Here is an 18802-nt window from a genome sequence, read left to right on the forward strand (position 1 = left end):
GGATCTATGGCATCTCAGCAAATGGGACATGTCACTGCATCTTCCTGTCATATTTATTACTAGGGAAGCCCCCCTTATCCCTCTTCTGTCAAACCCTCCACACCCCTTCATCTCCCAATGTCTGTTGTGGGGGTTGGGGCATACCACCCAACAGGGTACAAAACTCTTACGTTAAAGAGGTTCTCCTGAATTGTATTTAAACACAGAACCTGTTCCCTATGCGGCCTTCCAGGCCCCAGCCAGGTTTTGTAATCTTTCGCTGAAAGCTCTGAACTTAATTGCAATCATTGAGGTGGAAGTTTTAAGTCACTACAGGCAAGTCTATGGGACATGAGATGGTGTGGGGGAAATGTGGCAAAGCCAGGTGAATGGAGGAAAGGTAGGCAGGGGCTACCAGTGGTTGCAAAATGAGCAGAGTGAGAGAAATGCGGACACGTGTGGACAGTTTGAAATAGGAGGCAGGTCTAGAAGAATTAGGGCATAGGGGAATAAATAACAGAAATACAGTAGGAAGGGGGAAGAGATGGAAAAGGCATAGAATCAGAAGATGAAGTGCCGAGAAAAGCAGTGCGGGGTACGCCACGACAAGGCCATAGGGAAACGAGACAGAACCGAAGTACAGATATCGAGAGCTGGGGACAAAGGCGGGAGAGTAGGCAGGTAAGGCGACATTGCATGAGGGCGCATGAGGGCGCAGGCAATGTGGACGCAGCTGGCGATCAGACACAGATATCGGGTGTTCACAGGCAGGTCACAGTGCACAGGTGAGAACGTGTGTTGTGCTATGTATGCATGAGTCATGCGTGTCCCTCAAGATCTGAACATCATACTTTTACACTGTGAGACAGATGTAGAGCCATCAAAGTCGGTCGTGGTGTTCCCCGGGCAGGAAATGCAATAATTTTGACGGAAATCTGGCTGGTACGTCCCAACGGCACATCGGATGCAGCGATGAACACTGGTGTTGTAGTAATGACCAGGAGAGCATTGAACTGTAAGGGGGTAAAGACAAGGAATGCATGAGACATTTGGATGTCAGCCTCCTAGTTCATACAGAGTCAAGTACCATGGGCTAGATTATCCACAGACAATAGGAAACCCCAGAGATCAGCATAGATCCACAAAATAAAAACTGACAGTGGATGATTCACAACATTAGCATGCAGCAGACTCACAGTCACACCGAAATGGGAGGCATCTAAACCCGTAAGCCAAAACAACCCCCAGCTCTCATTTAAACAGGAGGCATTCCAATCATACAACCAGCACACACAAACTTCACAGTAGAAAATTAAAGCATTAACTGACTAGAATGTAAGCTGATACTAGGTACACAGCATCAGAGAGCTAGTTCGACTCACCCTCAAACCCTATGACCTGATCACTCACAGACAATCTAGAATCTCTCAACCTGACACAATACATCTCCACACCCACCCACAAGGGAGGTTCCACCTTCAATGTGATTTTCAGCGCTACAAACATATCTACCTAGCACCCCTATCATGGACTGATCACTCAGCAATTTACTTCTCCATACCACTGAGACAAGGCCACGCACGACCACCACCAACCACTTCCCCTCTCCTCTCATTCCACTATGGAATAAAGTCGTAATCACCCCAGATCTAGCAAACTCCCTCCTCAACTCTGTCTCTACACTTTGCCTCCAGAAAGGACTTCTAGCAATCAGAATCTTTGACTTCTGGCTTTCAAACCCCCTTCCCCCTCTCACTCCAACAAAACGGACCTCTCAGAGATCAGGACCCACACACCCAGGTGGTTCACCGCCAACTCAAATCACTAAAAAGCCTCAAGCACCGTTTGGAACAGACCTGGAGAACCAACCCTACCGCCCAGAACAAAACCACCCTAGCAAGAACATCCAGAGCACATAGACTGGAAATCAGAAAAACCAAGAAAACATTCTATGGGAACAGAATCCTAAATGCTCGAAACCCAAGCAAGGAACTGCATAGAATCATATCCAAATTCAAGTCCCCGGCCTGCTCGAGCCATCCTCCACCCATCACCCAAGCCCTTGGTGACACCTTATCATAACACTTCAACAATGTCGCTATTGACAGACAGTCCGCCATCATCTCTAAATTGGAACACATGCCCCCGCATCCCTACCCGCCCACAGGTTGACCTTTGTCCAAAAAAAAACCTCGATACAAACCTTCAACGCTTTCCCATTTCACACCAGGAGCTCCACTCACTCATAGCAGAAAGTCGCCCTTCAGGCTCCCCTGAGGACCCCTACCCGCCCACACTCCTCAAAAACATCCTAGCCTCAACCTCTGCAGGTAGTATCGCACGCTCAATCCTCAACCACTCACTCACATCAGGATCCTTCCTGGAAGCCCTAAAAACCTCCTACATCAAAAACCCGTCCTCAAAAAACCGACACTACCGGCCAATCTCCAACACACGCTTCATGGCCAAACTCATGGCCCACACAGCATACAAGCAGCTTGGTCTATTCACTGAAGCCAACAACCTCCTAGATCCTGGACAATTGGGCTTCAGGCCGCTCAAAGGAACAGAATTCTCCCTAGTTTCCATCTGGGATTACCTAAAAAGAACAGCTGATGCATAAGGCTGTGCTGTAATCATCCTCCTTGACCTCTCTGCAGCCTTTGATACCATCGATCACAGTATCCTACTAGACAGGCTACTAACACTAGGAATCAAAAACACACCCCTCTCATGGATCTCCTCTTTCATCTCAAATCGCTCCCAAATCATGCACCTCCACCCGTTCACCTCCACCTCATGACCAGTAAGAAAAGGGGTCCCACAAGGACCAATCCTATCTTCCCTAATCTTCAACCTCTACCTACAACCCCTGCACGCAATCATCTGCTCCCACAATCTTACTTGCTACAACTCCAAGTATCCAGGCTCTGACAGTCTGGACCCGTCATCATGCCTCTCGGATATTGACCACTGGATCACGACCAACCACCTCTTCCTCAACCCTGGGAAAACTGAAATCCTAATCTGCGGGAAAACAGCGGTCCTTCGCCAACCGATTCGGTGGCCTTAATCCCTAGGATCCGCACCGGCAACTACAAACTTGGTAAAAAAAACCTCAGATTTACATTGGACATGTACCCATCCCTCGCCCAACTCACCATTTCTGTATCTAAAGCCTGTTTGTATTTTCCCTTACCTCACCTATCCTCACTGCTTCTCTGCCATCAACTCCATCATTCTGTCCCGCTTAGACTATGCAAACTGCCTTTACCTAGGCGCACCATTCTTTCAACTAAGGAAACTGCAAAGAATCCAAAACACAGACGCGTGCCTGCTCATTAATCTACCTCCCAGAGAACACATCAGCCCTACACTAGAAGTCCTCCATTGGCTCCTGATTGGTCGACGTACTGCCTTTAAAGCCATGGTAATCACTCATCGGGTGATCCAAAACGCTGGTCCCGAATTCCTTCAGGAGAAAATCCTGCACTACCAGCCCCCAAGGAGTCTCAGATCTCGCACAGCACATTGCCTAGTGGTCCCACTTCGCAACTCCTCCAGGCTGGGTGGATCCCCGTTCTCTGTCCAAGCACCGATCATCTGGAACTCCATATACCTACACATTCGCAGTATTGAAAATCAGCTGAAATTCAGAAAGGTGCTCAAAACCTGAAACTATATCACTGAACCCAAACACAACAGCATTCCTATCCACCAATTACAGCACAGATACTGGCAGCGTTCGCAGCGGGTCACCATGACAAAATATCGCCACCCATGCACGACAACACTCCTACCCATCAATACTGCAGGGAAGCCGGCAGCATTCGCAGAGGCACACTGCAATAAACCATACTCCTCTGAAGAAAAACAATACTTTTACCCCTAAATATCTCACGGATGCCGGCAGCTTTCGCAAAGGCACTCCACAACAAACATTTGCCCTCACAGTGCCCTCCTTCTCCCCCTATCATCCTCCCCACCCCCAACACCCTCCCCCCTTTGGGACTCGCCCCGCTGCTCAGACTTTCACTCCAAAGATACCCCGAATAACAAGACCATTTCGCCCACATTGGACGAAGAAAAAGAATGCTGCAGCCGAACGACATCAAAGCATACGCTAAGTATACCTTACACCACGTCTGGGGACACAGGCCGCAGGTATGGCCATCCACCCATGCACCATAGAATGCAGCTATGGCTATGTCATTCCGGTGTAGCAGCGCAAATAGCCATCCACACTGAAACCCCTGACGTACCTCAACACCTCTGCCACTAGCATACAGTGACTACCAACGAAAATAAAATTGGGTATAGCTGTGCACACATCGAATCTTCAGCAATAGCATCTATCCTAAACCACCAACATCCCCCACCCATGTGCCTGACCTCTGGGCTGCTTACTGGAGCCTAGCCAGCCACCTAAGTTCTAAGCCGGCGAATATGCACACAAGCATCTCTTAATCTAAACTCTTAGAACCTCCTACACATTGACTGCGGTCACCAAGGGTGTTCCAACCACAAAGTACATTGAGGCCATACAAATGGGGAAAGAGCGCTATATAAATAACGAATACAATACAATGATATTAGCAGACACTAGCCGCACAGACAGAATTGGTTATAATTAAAAAGGGGCCATCAGATAAAAAAGATATCTACAGGCCCTAGTCTCACAGTCATGTTGAACCAGGAAGAACCTGCTACCATAGTATTAGGAAGCAACAGCCTTATAGTCACATATAAATAGGAGGCATGATCGACTGGAATGGTAGCAGGCACAAACCTCACAGTCACATGAAAACAGGAAACATTAGAATATAAGCAGATAACAACCGCCTCTCATTAAATATGAAGCATCAGTGATGAGTATATCAGGACGCAGTAGCCGCAGACCTATTGCCAGGCATCATGTAGTAGAAGCTAGGTCATCAGCAAGCAGCAGCTTCACAGTCTGCACAGACATAATACAATCAAGTGCTCCAAGATACACCAACCCCAGCGACAGACTATCTGCATAGACACAGGCAATTCTGCAAATAGGTTCTCACACACACAGGCATACACGTGCACACACAACCTATGAAAGAGATCAGCACAGTAATGTGCTGACACAGAACAAAGGCACTGCGGACAGAGTAAACACAAGAAAATACACCAAAGAATAATGAAAGCAGAGTGTAAATAGACACATGTAACATGCAAAAACAACGCAATGAAAGTATGATGCTTAGAGGAACCCTCAGGCTGCACAGAAAGACCTGTGTATCTTTGAGCAGTCAAATCTGAATGCACACCACCAAGACATATTGTTAGCTCGCACCTTTTGTGTCACAGTCCTGGAACGAGAAGGCTCCCTCTTGCTTAGTGGTCAGCCCCCCTCCGCATGGAAAGCACAGTGCACGTCCTGCTTCTGGCTGATATGTGCCACGAGGGCATGGTAGACAAGGCTTGAATCCATCCACTGAGAACTGACCAGGAGGGCAATGACCTGCAAAGCAGAAGAAAAGGTTGGCACTACAAGTTATCTGGTGATTGTATTGATGGAATCTGAACCCTATATGAGCCGTTTTTGTCCCATACATGTATCCATTTTCACTGACTCTCACATGAAGGACCCTCAATGTCTGCCACTCCCTCCCACCTGCTCTCCTGCCCAGAGGACACCTCATTTCCATTTGCAACCTGCCCTACAAGGGATGAGCTGTTTTCCCTGATCCAAGCCTTTATCAAGCTTTCTGCCACCAACCTCGACTTCTTGTTTCATGTATTTTGCTGATCTCATGCTCCAGCATCCAAGATATGGAGAACTACATTGTACAGCATCTGACATTTTAAAATCCCTACTGTTGCTATCCCATTGTCTATTCTTATGTGCGGTTCACGGAAGTTAATCCACGTTGCCATTTTCTAATCCCAAATTTATGATCCATTTACTTATATATTTATTCCATATTGAGCGTTCTCTAACATTCTTTTTTATTTAGAGGTCAAGCCCATATACCTTTTCAGTGTCTCACTGAAATATGTCAAAGCTCGGTCTAAAGGATCTGTGTAGAAAACATGTCAGTGGACCCGTGCCTGCTGCCAGCTCATCCAGGTAGTACTAATTCATGTCTTGTGTTTCTGCAGTGTTTGTAGTCCCCTTTTTAAATTGGAGGCTGCAGATCGCCTCTTTCAGTAGCTCTGCAACAACGGCATCGTCATCATCATCATGATGAAGGGCAGATGAACATTTCTGTGGTCCGATTGCTGCAGCTTGGGCAACGTCTTTTGGTCGGTTGATAAGCTGTTTGCGAGCCGCTAGCTTGTGGGACAGTCGCTCGATGGCGCTTGAGCATAGGTTTATGCATGAGGAAAAGGTTTTACATATTTGTGATAGTAATGACAACTGCCATATAAAATCCACTACACTGGACAACAGTTGCACAACTAGTTGTCCTTTAAAATACTTTCCTTTAATATCCAAACAACTTCTCAGAGCACTCTTCTGTGCCACCTATAAGATTCCAAAACTCCTGTAATAACCACTCACATGAATGAATACACTTTAAAATCCTTCTTTCAGCATCAGAACACCTCAGGTCCCCTTTTTCTTTGCTCAGCCTATATGATGCTGCCTCTAACACGAAGGACCGGTCTTCCTCAATGTGCTGTCACCACTGCCAAACCTTTTGTGAACACTCTTAGGCACTGCTGCAGGCCAAAGTGAAGCGCCTTGAACCGGCAGTGCTCGTCTACAAATAGGATCTCACAAACTGCTATGTCACTTTAGAAAACAATACGCAAACAGGCATTTTCAAGGTCGAGGGACCAGAAATTGTCTCCTTGGACATCCACAGTGAGAACTGATGGCACCATGCAACCTTTCTAAGACGTTATGAATTGGTCCATTCTAATTCATCCTAAATTACTGTTAAAATGATAGACTGATTCTCTCTCTGGTGTGTGAAAGGGGTTGAATCAGTTTGTTCCTTCTCTGAGTTGAAGAGTCCAAAGCTCGGGCCGGATACACTTTGGGATTTATAACATTCAAAGCCTCTGCAGCAAATGGCACATCACACATGACTGCCTGCACACCCAGGCGAGCGAGAAGAGGATTTAAGCCAACTTTGTTATTAGAATAAAAGTGCTGAGGTCATTACATAAACTCCTAAATATCGCCGGAATTAGATATGCTCATATCACCACATACAGTATGTCATTTTATCGATTGCAGAAGAAGGTGTAATTGGCCAATTTGTCCTAGCGTAATGGTAGCATATGTAGAACCTGTAGCCAGAGAAGTGGATGATTCTATGCTTCTTGAAAATTAGTTTTGCTGAGAGTAAAGTAGGCTTCAGTAATGAACTAGAAAAAGAAAGGGATGAAACCTGATTTAGTAAAAGATATAGGTATTCCCTAACCTATATCATTTATATATTCCTGAACATCCCTCTGCTTAAAGGCAGAAAAAAGTGTCCTATGATCATGAGGGCCGACAAGCGGAAGAGTAGGGACGTACACTTCTGGAGGAGCATCATACCCACCCCAGGCACTCTGCACTTTGCCCACATATGCTGTACATTGTAAATGTTGTTCAGGTCCAACATAGTCTCCCCTTTTATTATTGGATCCGACACTGAATCTTCGATACAATATTGTTCTTATTTAAAGAGTTGGAAATAAATCATGCCTTCATTTGCTGCACTTTAGCTATAACAGATACTTGGCATTGGGATAATATGATATCTATCATCTACATAGGCACTTGTAGTGTCTGTGAGGCCGGGTCTGATGGCATGGTTCCCCCTTGGCACCAAAATGGTAGTGATCAATATCTTGCTTCTTACAAGATGCAAGATCACTAGCAAATAGTCCTGTTTTATGATAGAAAATATGAGTTATGTTACAAAAAACACCCAACCTGTACCAAGGTGTCAAAATAGTGAGGAACAAAAGGTTAAATTCTAATGAAAATAGGTACTAAAGAACCTTGCAATGTTTAAAAATCCTCTCACGTGATTGGAAAGAAACACCCTCAGGCTATCGTGAACGGAGGATAGCACAGGGGCAAAGCGCAAAACCACGCAGAACAACAGAGGTTTGTATCCCGGATCCTCACTTAGAAAACGAACTCAGGTACGCTATTAGGCACGTTATAAAAAAACAATTAAATGAATACATTAAATAAATAAATCTGAGAGTGCTGCGCGTTAGAGGGATCACTGGCAGATTTGCTTTCTTAAAGGAGCATTGTTACCCAGTGTGCTTAAGGGAGATTAATCACATTTCTTGCATTTTAATTTTTTTATGCAGTCTATACGAGCAGCCAAATGTGATGCTGCATACATTTTTTTGCCCTTTTAATTTTCTGGGGTTCCATTTTTATTAAATGAGAAATGTTTCTGGAAAATGATTGGCTCATCTTCACATTTGGCTTTAGTTAAAAATGATCTTCCCTCTTTTTAAAACGTGTTCCAGGATCTGTTAGTGGAATGTGGATGGAATTGCGCTAAACACCATTAGACTATACGCACATATCGCTGAGCGATATATGCGTGCTAGCCATTAGGCTTTTGATACTGGATAAGGATATATATTTCTGAACGGGTATTCACCCTTTAAAGCCCAGTGTGGCCTCTTGTATTTACTGGTAATTTCCACGACGCAAGTGTCGAAACACGTGTCGGCTGTTCTTCATTCCATTAAAATACTGTACTCTAATTGTTGTCATATAGTCAAATGGTGTTTAGCGCAATTCCATCCACATTCCACTAACTGTTTCTATAATATCCACCTGTGTGGCCAGGTTGACCAGGATTGGACTGCTGCTCACACCACTACTTGAGGAAAAAAAACTATCTTTTTCTTTTTAAAGTTTAACAGTGATAACCTGCGCACAGGTCCCGTGTGGCGTGTCCACAATATTCATATTTAGTGTTCCAGGATCCCACACATGCATGGGAGCCATTCATTCATATGTTTATGATTGTTAATTGGGATCCACCGATGGAGAAGATTGGCTTTATCCTCCAGACACACATACACACACACATGCACCTTAACAGTCTGTTGAACTTGCTAATGTAGAACTTCAAACTAGGGGTTTAGCAACCAATCAGTTGACACACTATATATAGCATATACACCTTCGCACACAACTGCTTTGAAGGAAAGTGGTAAAGCGTGAAATACTTCCTTAACGGTGGTTCAGGAACCCTCTGTTTGTAGTTCACCCTCCTTCACAACTTTTTAGGCACCCTACTCTTCCAAGAGCAGACATGTTGGAATACTGCTCTTTCTATTGCAAGGTCACAGCTTTAGAAATGAGAACTCCCTGTACAGGGGCATCCCTTCATGAGTCAGGGGTCCACATCTATCAATTTCTATAAATATATGCATGTGCGATGGCGTCGAAAGGTTTCCTCTCTGCAACAAGCTTTGCAGCCAACTGATGGCAGACAAAAAACAATCTGAGCAAGTGAACACATGAGGGATCACGGTTACCTGTCTATGTAGGATAGGGATAGTGTGACAGCAACGCCGCTGTCAACACCCCTTTTTTCGACTTTGAAAAAACAAATGTTATACTCTGAGCCAAGCACCAGATTGCAGACTATGCAAAGCATGTGCATCTACGCAGATTCACAAGCTCCAGAAATATATATATTCTAACATGGTGACATTGGCAAGTGCACAAGATGACAGGGGGAGGTGGGGCTGTGAAGAAAGGAGGGAGAGCTACCGACTAAGAGTACCTGAATTACCATGACGGTAATTACTATCTACTCTTTTGTCCTGTAATCTCCCTCCTTCCAAACCTGTTTGGACATATCACACAGAATAGAAATATTGAGGAGGTGACAACATATTTCAGTAAGATTCAAGCAAACAACTATGCAGGACCTATGGGCCAAAAAGGGGGCATCTGTGCTAGAGAGAATTTCAGGCAAGCAATGGTTGTGAAAGGCATGGAGCGAAGCCCGCGTGTGAGGTCGACATTCTTGAACTGGGACACTGGCATGAGGCTTCTGACTTTTTAAATGTTTCCTTAATTGTTTACCAACCTATTTCCCAGAAGATCCATCGTCTAAGGTCTTATGTGGAATATGAATCGTGATTGTGGCCCTGAGTGACACTAGGCCTTAGTATTACGGTTCCCACAAGACACCCATTTTGCCTATGTGTCTTCTTGCACAGCTGGCTGGAAGACCTCCACTGGTTGGTGTCAGCCCTTGTGAAGTGTAGTGAGATAGGACTGCACGTGTGTACTTACAGAAGCAACCTGTAAAAATCCATAACCAATTCTAACTGCCAGACATTATTAAGTATAAAAAATGAGTGGGATATGGGTGTAGTCATATATGCTCATGGTCAAAACCTGTACAGTTGTCGAACCAGACATGATTTTTTTGTGAATGGTGTCTGAGTTTAATTCTGAACCTATGTCGGGCATGGAATGAAGCCTGTGACAGTGTAATATGGCAGCCCTCAATAACTAGGTGGTTGCCAAAGGTTTGAATGGATGCAACCCTGTGATTGAAAGCTGCAAGAACCCTTCAGACTGCAAGTACCTGTTTAGGCAGGCGGTCTCTACCATCTTCATGTCGATAATGGGAATGAGTTCCGCAGCACAGAAGACAATGTCAACCCAAAAAGAATTATGAGGAAGCTCTGCCATACAATGCACTCATTTTAGAGACCCGATTTGATGGCAAAGTTGTGCAAGAGGGAACCAAAAGATCTCCCGTTCCTGTGAGGCACTCCCTAAACCCTCCACCATAGCTGCGTATATGGGACTACCTGCTATGAAGAATACTCTGACATCTGGGTGTTTGGCAGAAGACAATGCTGAAACAAACTATTTTTGAAAAAGAAAGGATCCTGTCACTTTAAGGAGAGATGTAGATCTAACTGGAATGAGTAGGGTGACGACAGAAGAACAAGTTACTTCTTACCTTGTAACGTTCTTTCGACGGGATGTTCCTCCGATGTATTCCTCATCTTAGATATCTCCTTCCAGCTCTGCTGGCCTCGGAAAATTTTTTCTCTAGAGGGCGCTGCGCGTCGACGTCCTCCGAGTCGATGTCCCTCGACAGCCGCTGTATCGACGTCGACGTCATCCTGCATATAAAGACCGCGCGCAGCGTCCGTTGCTCAGTTCCGTTTTGTAGCCCACAATAATACTTTCTGGAGTAGACTAATCACCCTGAAGGAGCGTAAGCTGCAACAACACGGGAAGTAGAACTGCGGGGATGGATGGGAGGGCCGATGAGGAATACGTCGGAGGAACATCCCGTCGAAAGAACGTTACAAGGTAAGAAGTAACTTGTTCTTCGAAGGGATTGTGTCCGCCGACGTATTCCTCATCTTAGATAGGCTCCTATAGCAGTATTCTATTATTGGAGGAGGGAGTACTGACTTCACGCTGTCTTCTATTGATGAATAGAATGCAGTACAGCCCTTCCAAACTTAGTCTCTTGACTGGAGGAGGAATCCAAATTGTAAAAACGTGTAAAGGTATGGACAGACGACCATGTAGCGGCCGCACAGATGTCTTTAACCGGCATGCCTCTTTTGAGGGCCGATGAAGCTGCAATACCTCTGGTCGAATGAGCCCTAAGGTTTTGAGGGGGCTCTTTCCCTGCCAGTTTATAACATTCCAGAATGGCTAGAATGATCCATCTGGAAATGGTCTGCTTAGTTATTGGTAACCCCAGCTTGTGACCTGCGTAACCTACAAACAGCTGGTCTGCCTGTCTTATCCTGGCTAGTCTACTGATGTAAAAACTTAAAGCCCTTCTAGGGTCTAGCCTGTGTAACCTCTCTTCCTCTTTCCCCGGGTGAGGAGGAGGATAGAAAGATGGTAGGGTAATCTTCTGAGTGATATGTAATTCAGAAACTACCTTTGGGAGGAAATTAGGCTTCACTTGCAGGACAACTTTGTCTTTGTGAAATATTGTGTGAGGGGGTTTACAAGAAAGAGCTTGTAATTCGCTCACCCTTCTAGCAGATGTAAGTGCTATTAATAAAACAGTTTTAAGGGTAAGGAATCTTAACGAACAAGAATGGAGTGGTTCGAAAGGTGTGCCCATCAGGAAATTTAATACTAAGTTTAAATCCCATAGGGGAACTTGGAATGGTCTTGGGGGATAAACATTGGTTAACCCCTTTAGAAACTGTATTACCAAGGGTAATTTGAAATAGGATAGTTCTTCCGCAGTGCGCTTAAAGATGGATAGCGCTGCGAGATAGCCCTTAATGGTGCCAACTTGAAGGCCTGAATTCGCCAAATATAGAAGGAAGGACAAAACCATTGGTGTACCACATGAAAAAGGGTCGATATTCTGTTCTCTACACCAGCTGCAAAATCTGTTCCAACGGCAGCGGTATAAAGACTTTGTTGCTGGCCTCCTTGCCGAAAGCAACACCTCCATAACATCATCAGGGAGTCCCAATCCTTTTTCCTCAACCTTTCAGAAGCCAAGCGTGAAGGTTGAGGGTTTTGATGTCTGGATAGTGAACCTGACCTCCCTTCTGTGAGAGTAGGTTCTCTCTGAGTGGAAGTCGAATTGGAGGGCAGATGGACAAGTCTAGAAGGTCCGGGTACCACGTTCTCCTGGCCCAATCCGGGGCAATTAGGATCATGGTTCTCTGGAATCTTCTCAACCTCCTGATCATTTGAGGAATGACAGGGACCGGTGGGAACGCGTACAGAAGCGGAAGCTCCCAGTCCACTATGAACGCGTCTCCCAGAGCTCCTCTCGGGGGAAATTCCCTTGAGCAGAACAGATCGCATTTCCTGTTGACGCTGGTGGCGAACAGATCCACCTGAGGGGTTCCCCAAAGGGCGAAGATCTCTTGAAGGACTTCCTGAGCTAGTTCCCACCGATAGAGAGATTCCTTCTTGGATTGCCCAAAACCAGAGCTGCAACGCCTCTCTGCACAGGGGTAGTGATCCTACGCCTCCTCTTTTGTTGAGGTAATGCATAGCCACTGTGTTGTCCGTCATTATCAGGACGTTTTTCCCTTGTACAGCTGGCAGGAACGCCTTCAGCGCAAGTCTGATGGCTCTCAGCTCTAATAGGTTGATATAAAGTCTGGACTCCGATGGAGACCAACGACCGCTGATGGTCAAGTCGTTGACGTGGGCTCCCCACCCCGTGAGTGAGGCATCCGTGACTACTGTTATCTCCGGCCAGGGTTGCCAAAAATGTTCTCCTTTCAGAATGTTCTCCTGACAGGCCCACCACTGAAGGTCTCGAGCCACCCTGTCGGGAACCTGAAGAAGATCTGTCATTCTCCCTGAGAATTGTGACCACTGAGTCCTCAGTGCCCACTGGAGGGATCTCATTCTCAGGCGAGCCTCTGGCACTAGAAAAATGCAGGATGCCATGAGGCCTAGCAACCTCAAAAAGTCGAAGGCTGGGAGACGTTGGGCATTTTGAAACTTGGTAACCATCTGTAGAATATCTTGAGCCCTCACCTCTGGTGGCAAGGCTTTTCCCAGGGAAGTGTCCAGGATCGCTCCTCTGAACTGGAGTCTCTGCGATGGTATAATTTGTGACTTCTTTAAATTGAGGGAGAAGCCCAGTCTGTGAAGGGAGTGGCACACGTGATTTAGTTGGATCTGAGCTTGTTCCGAAGTGACAGCCCTGATCAACCAATCGTCCAGGTAGGGGTAGACATGAATCCCTTCCCTCCTTAGACTTGCCGCCACTACCGACATTAACTTGGTAAAGACCCTCGGGGCGGAGGTCAGCCCAAATGGCAGCACTCAAAATTGATAGTGAGAGTTGCCAATTGCGAACCTCAGGTATTTCCTGTGTTTGAGATGGATAGGCACATGGAAATAAGCGTCCTGAAGGTCCAGAGATACCAACCAGTCCTGGAACTGAAGGGCCTGGAGGATCTGAGAAAGAGTGACCATCTTGAATTTGTCTTTTCTGAGGAATTTGTTCAATTCTCGCAAGTCCAAGATGGGTCTCAGTCCTCCGTCTTTCTTTGGAATGAGAAAGTAAGGGGAGTACCAGCCCTTGTTCCTCTCCGCTATAGGTACCGGTTCTATGGCACCTTTCTCTAGCAGGTCCAAAATTTCCTGCAAGAGGAGCGGATCTGGAGCTTTCTGAGAGCTGATCCCCGGTGGATGACTCTGAGGTATGCGTAGGAGAGGCAGGCAGTAACCTTGGGCAACTGTTTCCAATGCTCAAGCATCTGACGTGATAGCCTGCCATTCCGCCAGATGTTGAGTCAACCTGCCTCCTACAGGTGTCCTGTGAGGGAAGTCCTCAGAGTGGTTTTGGGGCGGCTGATGCAGATGCCGATGGTAAAGAGGCACCTGCTGTTGCTGCAGCCTTTGAATATCTGCCCCTCCACCTCGGGTAGTTCTTCTTTGTCCCCTTTGAGCCGGTCGTCCTCTACCTCTTCCGAATGCGGAGTAGAAGCGAAAGGACTTGCCTCTCGCAGAGGTTCCTGTGGGACGAAAAGTTGTCTGACGGATTGCAGCGCCTAGGGATTTTGCTGCTGCTTTTGAAGTTTGCAGTTTTTCTAAACTGTCATCCGCCTTTTTCCCAAACAAAGAAGAGCCATCGAATGGCATGTTCAAGAGCCTGGCTTGCACATCTGGGGCAAAACCAGACTTTCTCAACCAAGCAAATCTCCTGGTTGTTGTACTTGCCGCCATTGCTCTGCTGATACTGTCAGCCGAATCAATGCCCGTCTGGAGGGATTCGCACATAGCGTCTTTACCGTCCTGTATGATATTCAGGAACGCCTCCCTTTCAGTCAGCCGCTGTAGAAGCACACTCCCAAAGTGTATGGCTGAATCTAGCAAGGGTGCAAGTAGCATTCACAGATTTTAACGCCATGCTACATGCCGAAAAACTTTCTTTGCCATAGCATCATATTTTTTATCGTCCCTGTCCTGTGGGACGGTAGGATAAGCCGTCTTGACATTGGTAGAAGATGCTGCCTCTACCACCAGACTTTCTGGGGATGGGTGTTTTGACAAAAAATCCGGGTCTGTAGAGGATACCCTGTATTTTGTAGACAGTTTTTTATTTACTGCCGGGACGACATCTGGGGTTTCCCAGTTCGTCATAATCTTCCTCTGAAGAGCTTTATGGAAAGGCACCACAGGATCCTCCTGTGGGCCTTTATCAAGAATATCCGTGAGGTCATCTTGTTGGAAAGATTGTGAAGGTGCAGACCACCCCATAAACTCTGTGATCCTGGCCATTAAGGCTCTATAGGGGGTTTCAGCATGCTCCCCCGGGTCTGGCCTAGCAAACTCCACCTCAGGGGAAGTGTCTAACCCACTTGAAGATCCTTTAACCTGCGTTCTTCAGAGGAAAATTCCTCTCTAATTGGGGTTACAGGTCCCTGCAACTCAAATGTGTCTTCCTGTTCAGACAATTCACCCTCTTCCAAAATTGAGGACATAGTTCTCAATTGTTCTGAACTCATAAAGGGAGTAAATCCCATTTCCAAGGCAGAGGGTGCCGAACTTGTCATTATCGGCCTCGAAAACGTCGATGTCGTCGACGCCGACGTCGAAGGCTTCGAGCGTGGCGTCGAAAACAAAGGCGGAGGCCTCGATGACCTCGACAGAATTGGGATTCTACTCGACAATCTCGAAGCCATCGTCATCGAGGACCTGGGGATAGTCACTGGGTGTGTCGTGACCGTGACTTTTCTTGGCGTCGACGCCGGTGTCGAAGCTGGCATAGAGTCGACAGACCCGTGTGTCGAAGGTCCCTTCGACAACGGCATCGAAGACACCGACCTCGGCATCGACGGAACCCTCGTCGACGGCGTCGATGGAACCTTCGAGGAAGGTTTGGAGGTCATAGTCCTACTCGAGGGTTCGAGACGCGCTCGAGAGGTTTCCTTCGTCGGGTACTGCGACTCGCAGCGTTTTTGACCTTCGGGTCTTTCGACCATAGCATCGCTCTCGGCAGTCTTCGAGGGGGTCGAGGCCGCTTTCTCGAAGACGCTCATCATATTTTTGCGGAATTCCTCCCATTCAGCCCGGGAACTATGTTTCGTGGGGCAAGGGATTCTTTTTGGTGAAACAGAGGAAGAGGAAGACGGAGAAGGGGATCTTCGACGTCTCCTCTTCGAGTGCTTCGATCTCGAGGAGTGATGGGACCCACTCCGAGACCTGGAGCGCGAATGGTGACGAGGAGACGAGTGTCTCGACTTCGTCGACGAAGAAGAAGCTTTAAAAGTCTTGCCTTTCTACAGCTTCCCCCTACGCTCCTTCAGGGCCTTAGCTGTCATGGACATACAGTCCTCACACTCCGAACAATGGTGTTCAGCTCCCAAACACCACAGACAAACTCTGTGAGGGTCAGTCAGTGACATCTTTTTTCCACAATCTCAGCATTTTTTGAAGCCGGATCGAGGAGTTGTCGGTTCCGACGAGGAAGCCATCGAGTACGGATCGAATAACTCGAGGTAAATAGGTTTAATCTGACAGGAACTGAGCAACGCTATTCCGAGGCACTGAGTAAGCGCGGAAAAACGGAACTGAGCAACGGACGCTGCGCGCGGCCTTTATAGGCAGGATGACGTTGACGTCGATACGGCGGCTGTCGAGGGACATCGACTCGGAGGACGTCGACGCGCAGCGCCCTCTAGAGAAAAAATGTTCCGAGGCCAGCAGAGCTGGAAGGAGATATCTAAGATGAGGAATATGTCGGAGGACACAATCCCTTCGAAAGAGAGGATCGCAAGCAGGGGAAGCCCCTGACAGCAGCGCACCCTGGAGAGATGAAGCAGAGGCCAAGAGAGAGTGCCGTAAGGAGGGGAAATCCTCTGACATCTTTACGCCATTGAGAGACAGAGCCGAGGAGCCTGTGACTTTCAAGTAGGCAGAGGACGCCAGTCCGAAACAACGGAGGCCCAGCGTTTGCGAGAACAGAGAACCCATTGTGAGCCAGGAGAAGGGAATTCTAGGCCCGTGGTGGTGTGGCCACGAGGACATTGTGGTGGGCAGTACGCCTTGTGAACCGTGCCAAAACAATCACAGTGGGCAGTGAGGGAAGCTCCCTTTTACCCACACCCCACACCCGCACTCCCTTTAAGCAGCAATCAGGGAGAAAGCCGGGAATGGGAAGCTGGTGACACCGAGAAGCACGAAATCCGAAGCAGAAGGAGAGGACCTAAGCAAGTGCCGAGCTCTACCATGTTCCCCTGCACAGTAAAAGGTAACGGGGAGAACGGGAAAAGCGGAAGACCGCCAGGGCACTGTTATGAAAATAGAAGAACTTGTCCCAGTGAGACAAAAGAGATACTGAATATAAAACAGTTTAACTGGAGGTGTGAATACACGATAAGGAGAATAGCGAGTAAACCAGAAATAAAAGTAATTAGAGAATGGGCACGAATGCCATGGGAAGAGGGGAACGTGACCCATGGCTTAAGAAGTGAAGAGTGGAGAAAGCCAGAGCTAAAGTCCAGTAATTACAAATGGGAACTCAAAATATACTATGAACAAGCTACGAGGAGAGACAATCAGAGTGAGAAACTTCAGGAGAGGGGAAACGTTGCATGGGAACAAGGTATACTCAAACAAAGAAAGCCTGGGTTACAAGATTCAGAGAGACATACACGTTTAGCCCAGAGTATAAGGAAGTGTATCAAGGAGAACTGTCAAAACCTATCCCTAAAGAGGGAACAAAAACTAAGTATGTGCTGAACGAATTACAGGAACTTATCAAGGAGATGTCGAGAGACTGTTCAAAGAGACGCTGCTAAGAAAACCTTGGAAAAAAGAAGAGACATTTCTTTAAGAAACAAACGAGGAGAATAGAGACATTCTCTTGGTCTTATTTAAGTTAGTTAACATAGTGGTAGGATCAGTTAGCGTTAGTTTGGACAATGGACATATTTATTAGGGACTTCCTGACGACCAACAAGCACCTTTAGTTTATTTAGATAGGCAGGTGTACCCTATAGCAGTAGGGGAAAAAGGCATTATTCTTTTCATTTTATTAAACATCAGTCAAAATGTCCTTAACCTGTACAACTCCTTCTAACCCGCCAGACTACTTTAAACATAGATGAAGGACACACTTTCTATTGTGTTTGAATACATTTGCTTGCATCCAGTTATGTTGTAAATCTAAATTTGAAGTTGTTAGGCAAGTTTTTCTAAAGTCAAACTGGTGTTAGACTTCATAAGACTTATCTCTTGTTATTAGGGACCCAACTCTTAATGTAGGCCTTTACTACACAAGTCGGTAGAGTGGCTGAGAAGCCAGGCTTATCTTAGGAGGGAGTTATGTGAGCTTTTGAGCAGTAGAAAGAAATCAGTACATACAAAGACCCAAGAAAATACTTACTCACTTAAAGTCATATTAAAATATATTTATTTATATATACACAAGGTACACATGCACAGCTAAAATGTAGCAATTGCTAATGCCATTCAATTAAAACAGGAATAAGATTGTAAAAGGAAGAATAATGCAGGTGAGTAACTTTCCATATACTTTTCATATCCAGCACACAGAGTGACTTCTTTTAAGGTCAGTAAAATCTCTTATATGTATCACCTTTGCAAAATTCAGTTTAAGGGGAAGTATAGGTTATACAGAACACAGCTAGCAACTAGCAAGTAACAGTGCACACTCTCCAAGAGGGATTTAGGCAGTTTAACTAAAATAGGGATTCAAGTTTATGGAGGGACCAGCATTGCCAAAGCCAGTAGGATAGGATCAAGAAGATGGACCTTTGGAAAACCAGCAAAGCAACAGTCAAATGGACAGCACCAGTTCTGATGAAAATCTTCAGAGGAAAGTTAACCAGTCAGTTGTTCTTGTAGAAAACACAG

The 18802-nt window shown here is 46.3% G+C and overlaps 1 protein-coding gene and 1 long non-coding RNA gene across 8 annotated transcripts in view; one reads left to right on the top strand and one right to left on the bottom strand.

Moving 5' to 3' along the window:
- The window catches only part of SCUBE3 (signal peptide, CUB domain and EGF like domain containing 3), a 785923-nt gene that overhangs the window by 52666 nt on the left and 714455 nt on the right, over positions 1–18802 (bottom strand). For all 7 annotated transcript variants that reach the window (XM_069633481.1, XM_069633476.1, XM_069633480.1 and 4 more), the window contains 2 exons: positions 5306–5473; positions 831–992 (listed from right to left, as the gene is read on the bottom strand). In XM_069633481.1, coding sequence (XP_069489582.1) covers positions 831–992; positions 5306–5473 — 330 coding nt within the window. The remainder of the gene's footprint in view (positions 1–830; positions 993–5305; positions 5474–18802) is intronic.
- LOC138520988 (uncharacterized) overlaps positions 1–18802 on the top strand; it is a 258021-nt gene that overhangs the window by 12560 nt on the left and 226659 nt on the right. The window lies entirely within an intron of this gene.

Source organism: Ambystoma mexicanum, chromosome 13 (assembly GCF_040938575.1).
Source record: "Ambystoma mexicanum isolate Mex_15411 chromosome 13, UKY_AmexF1_1, whole genome shotgun sequence".
In the NCBI taxonomy this organism is placed as follows: Eukaryota; Metazoa; Chordata; class Amphibia; order Caudata; family Ambystomatidae; genus Ambystoma; species Ambystoma mexicanum.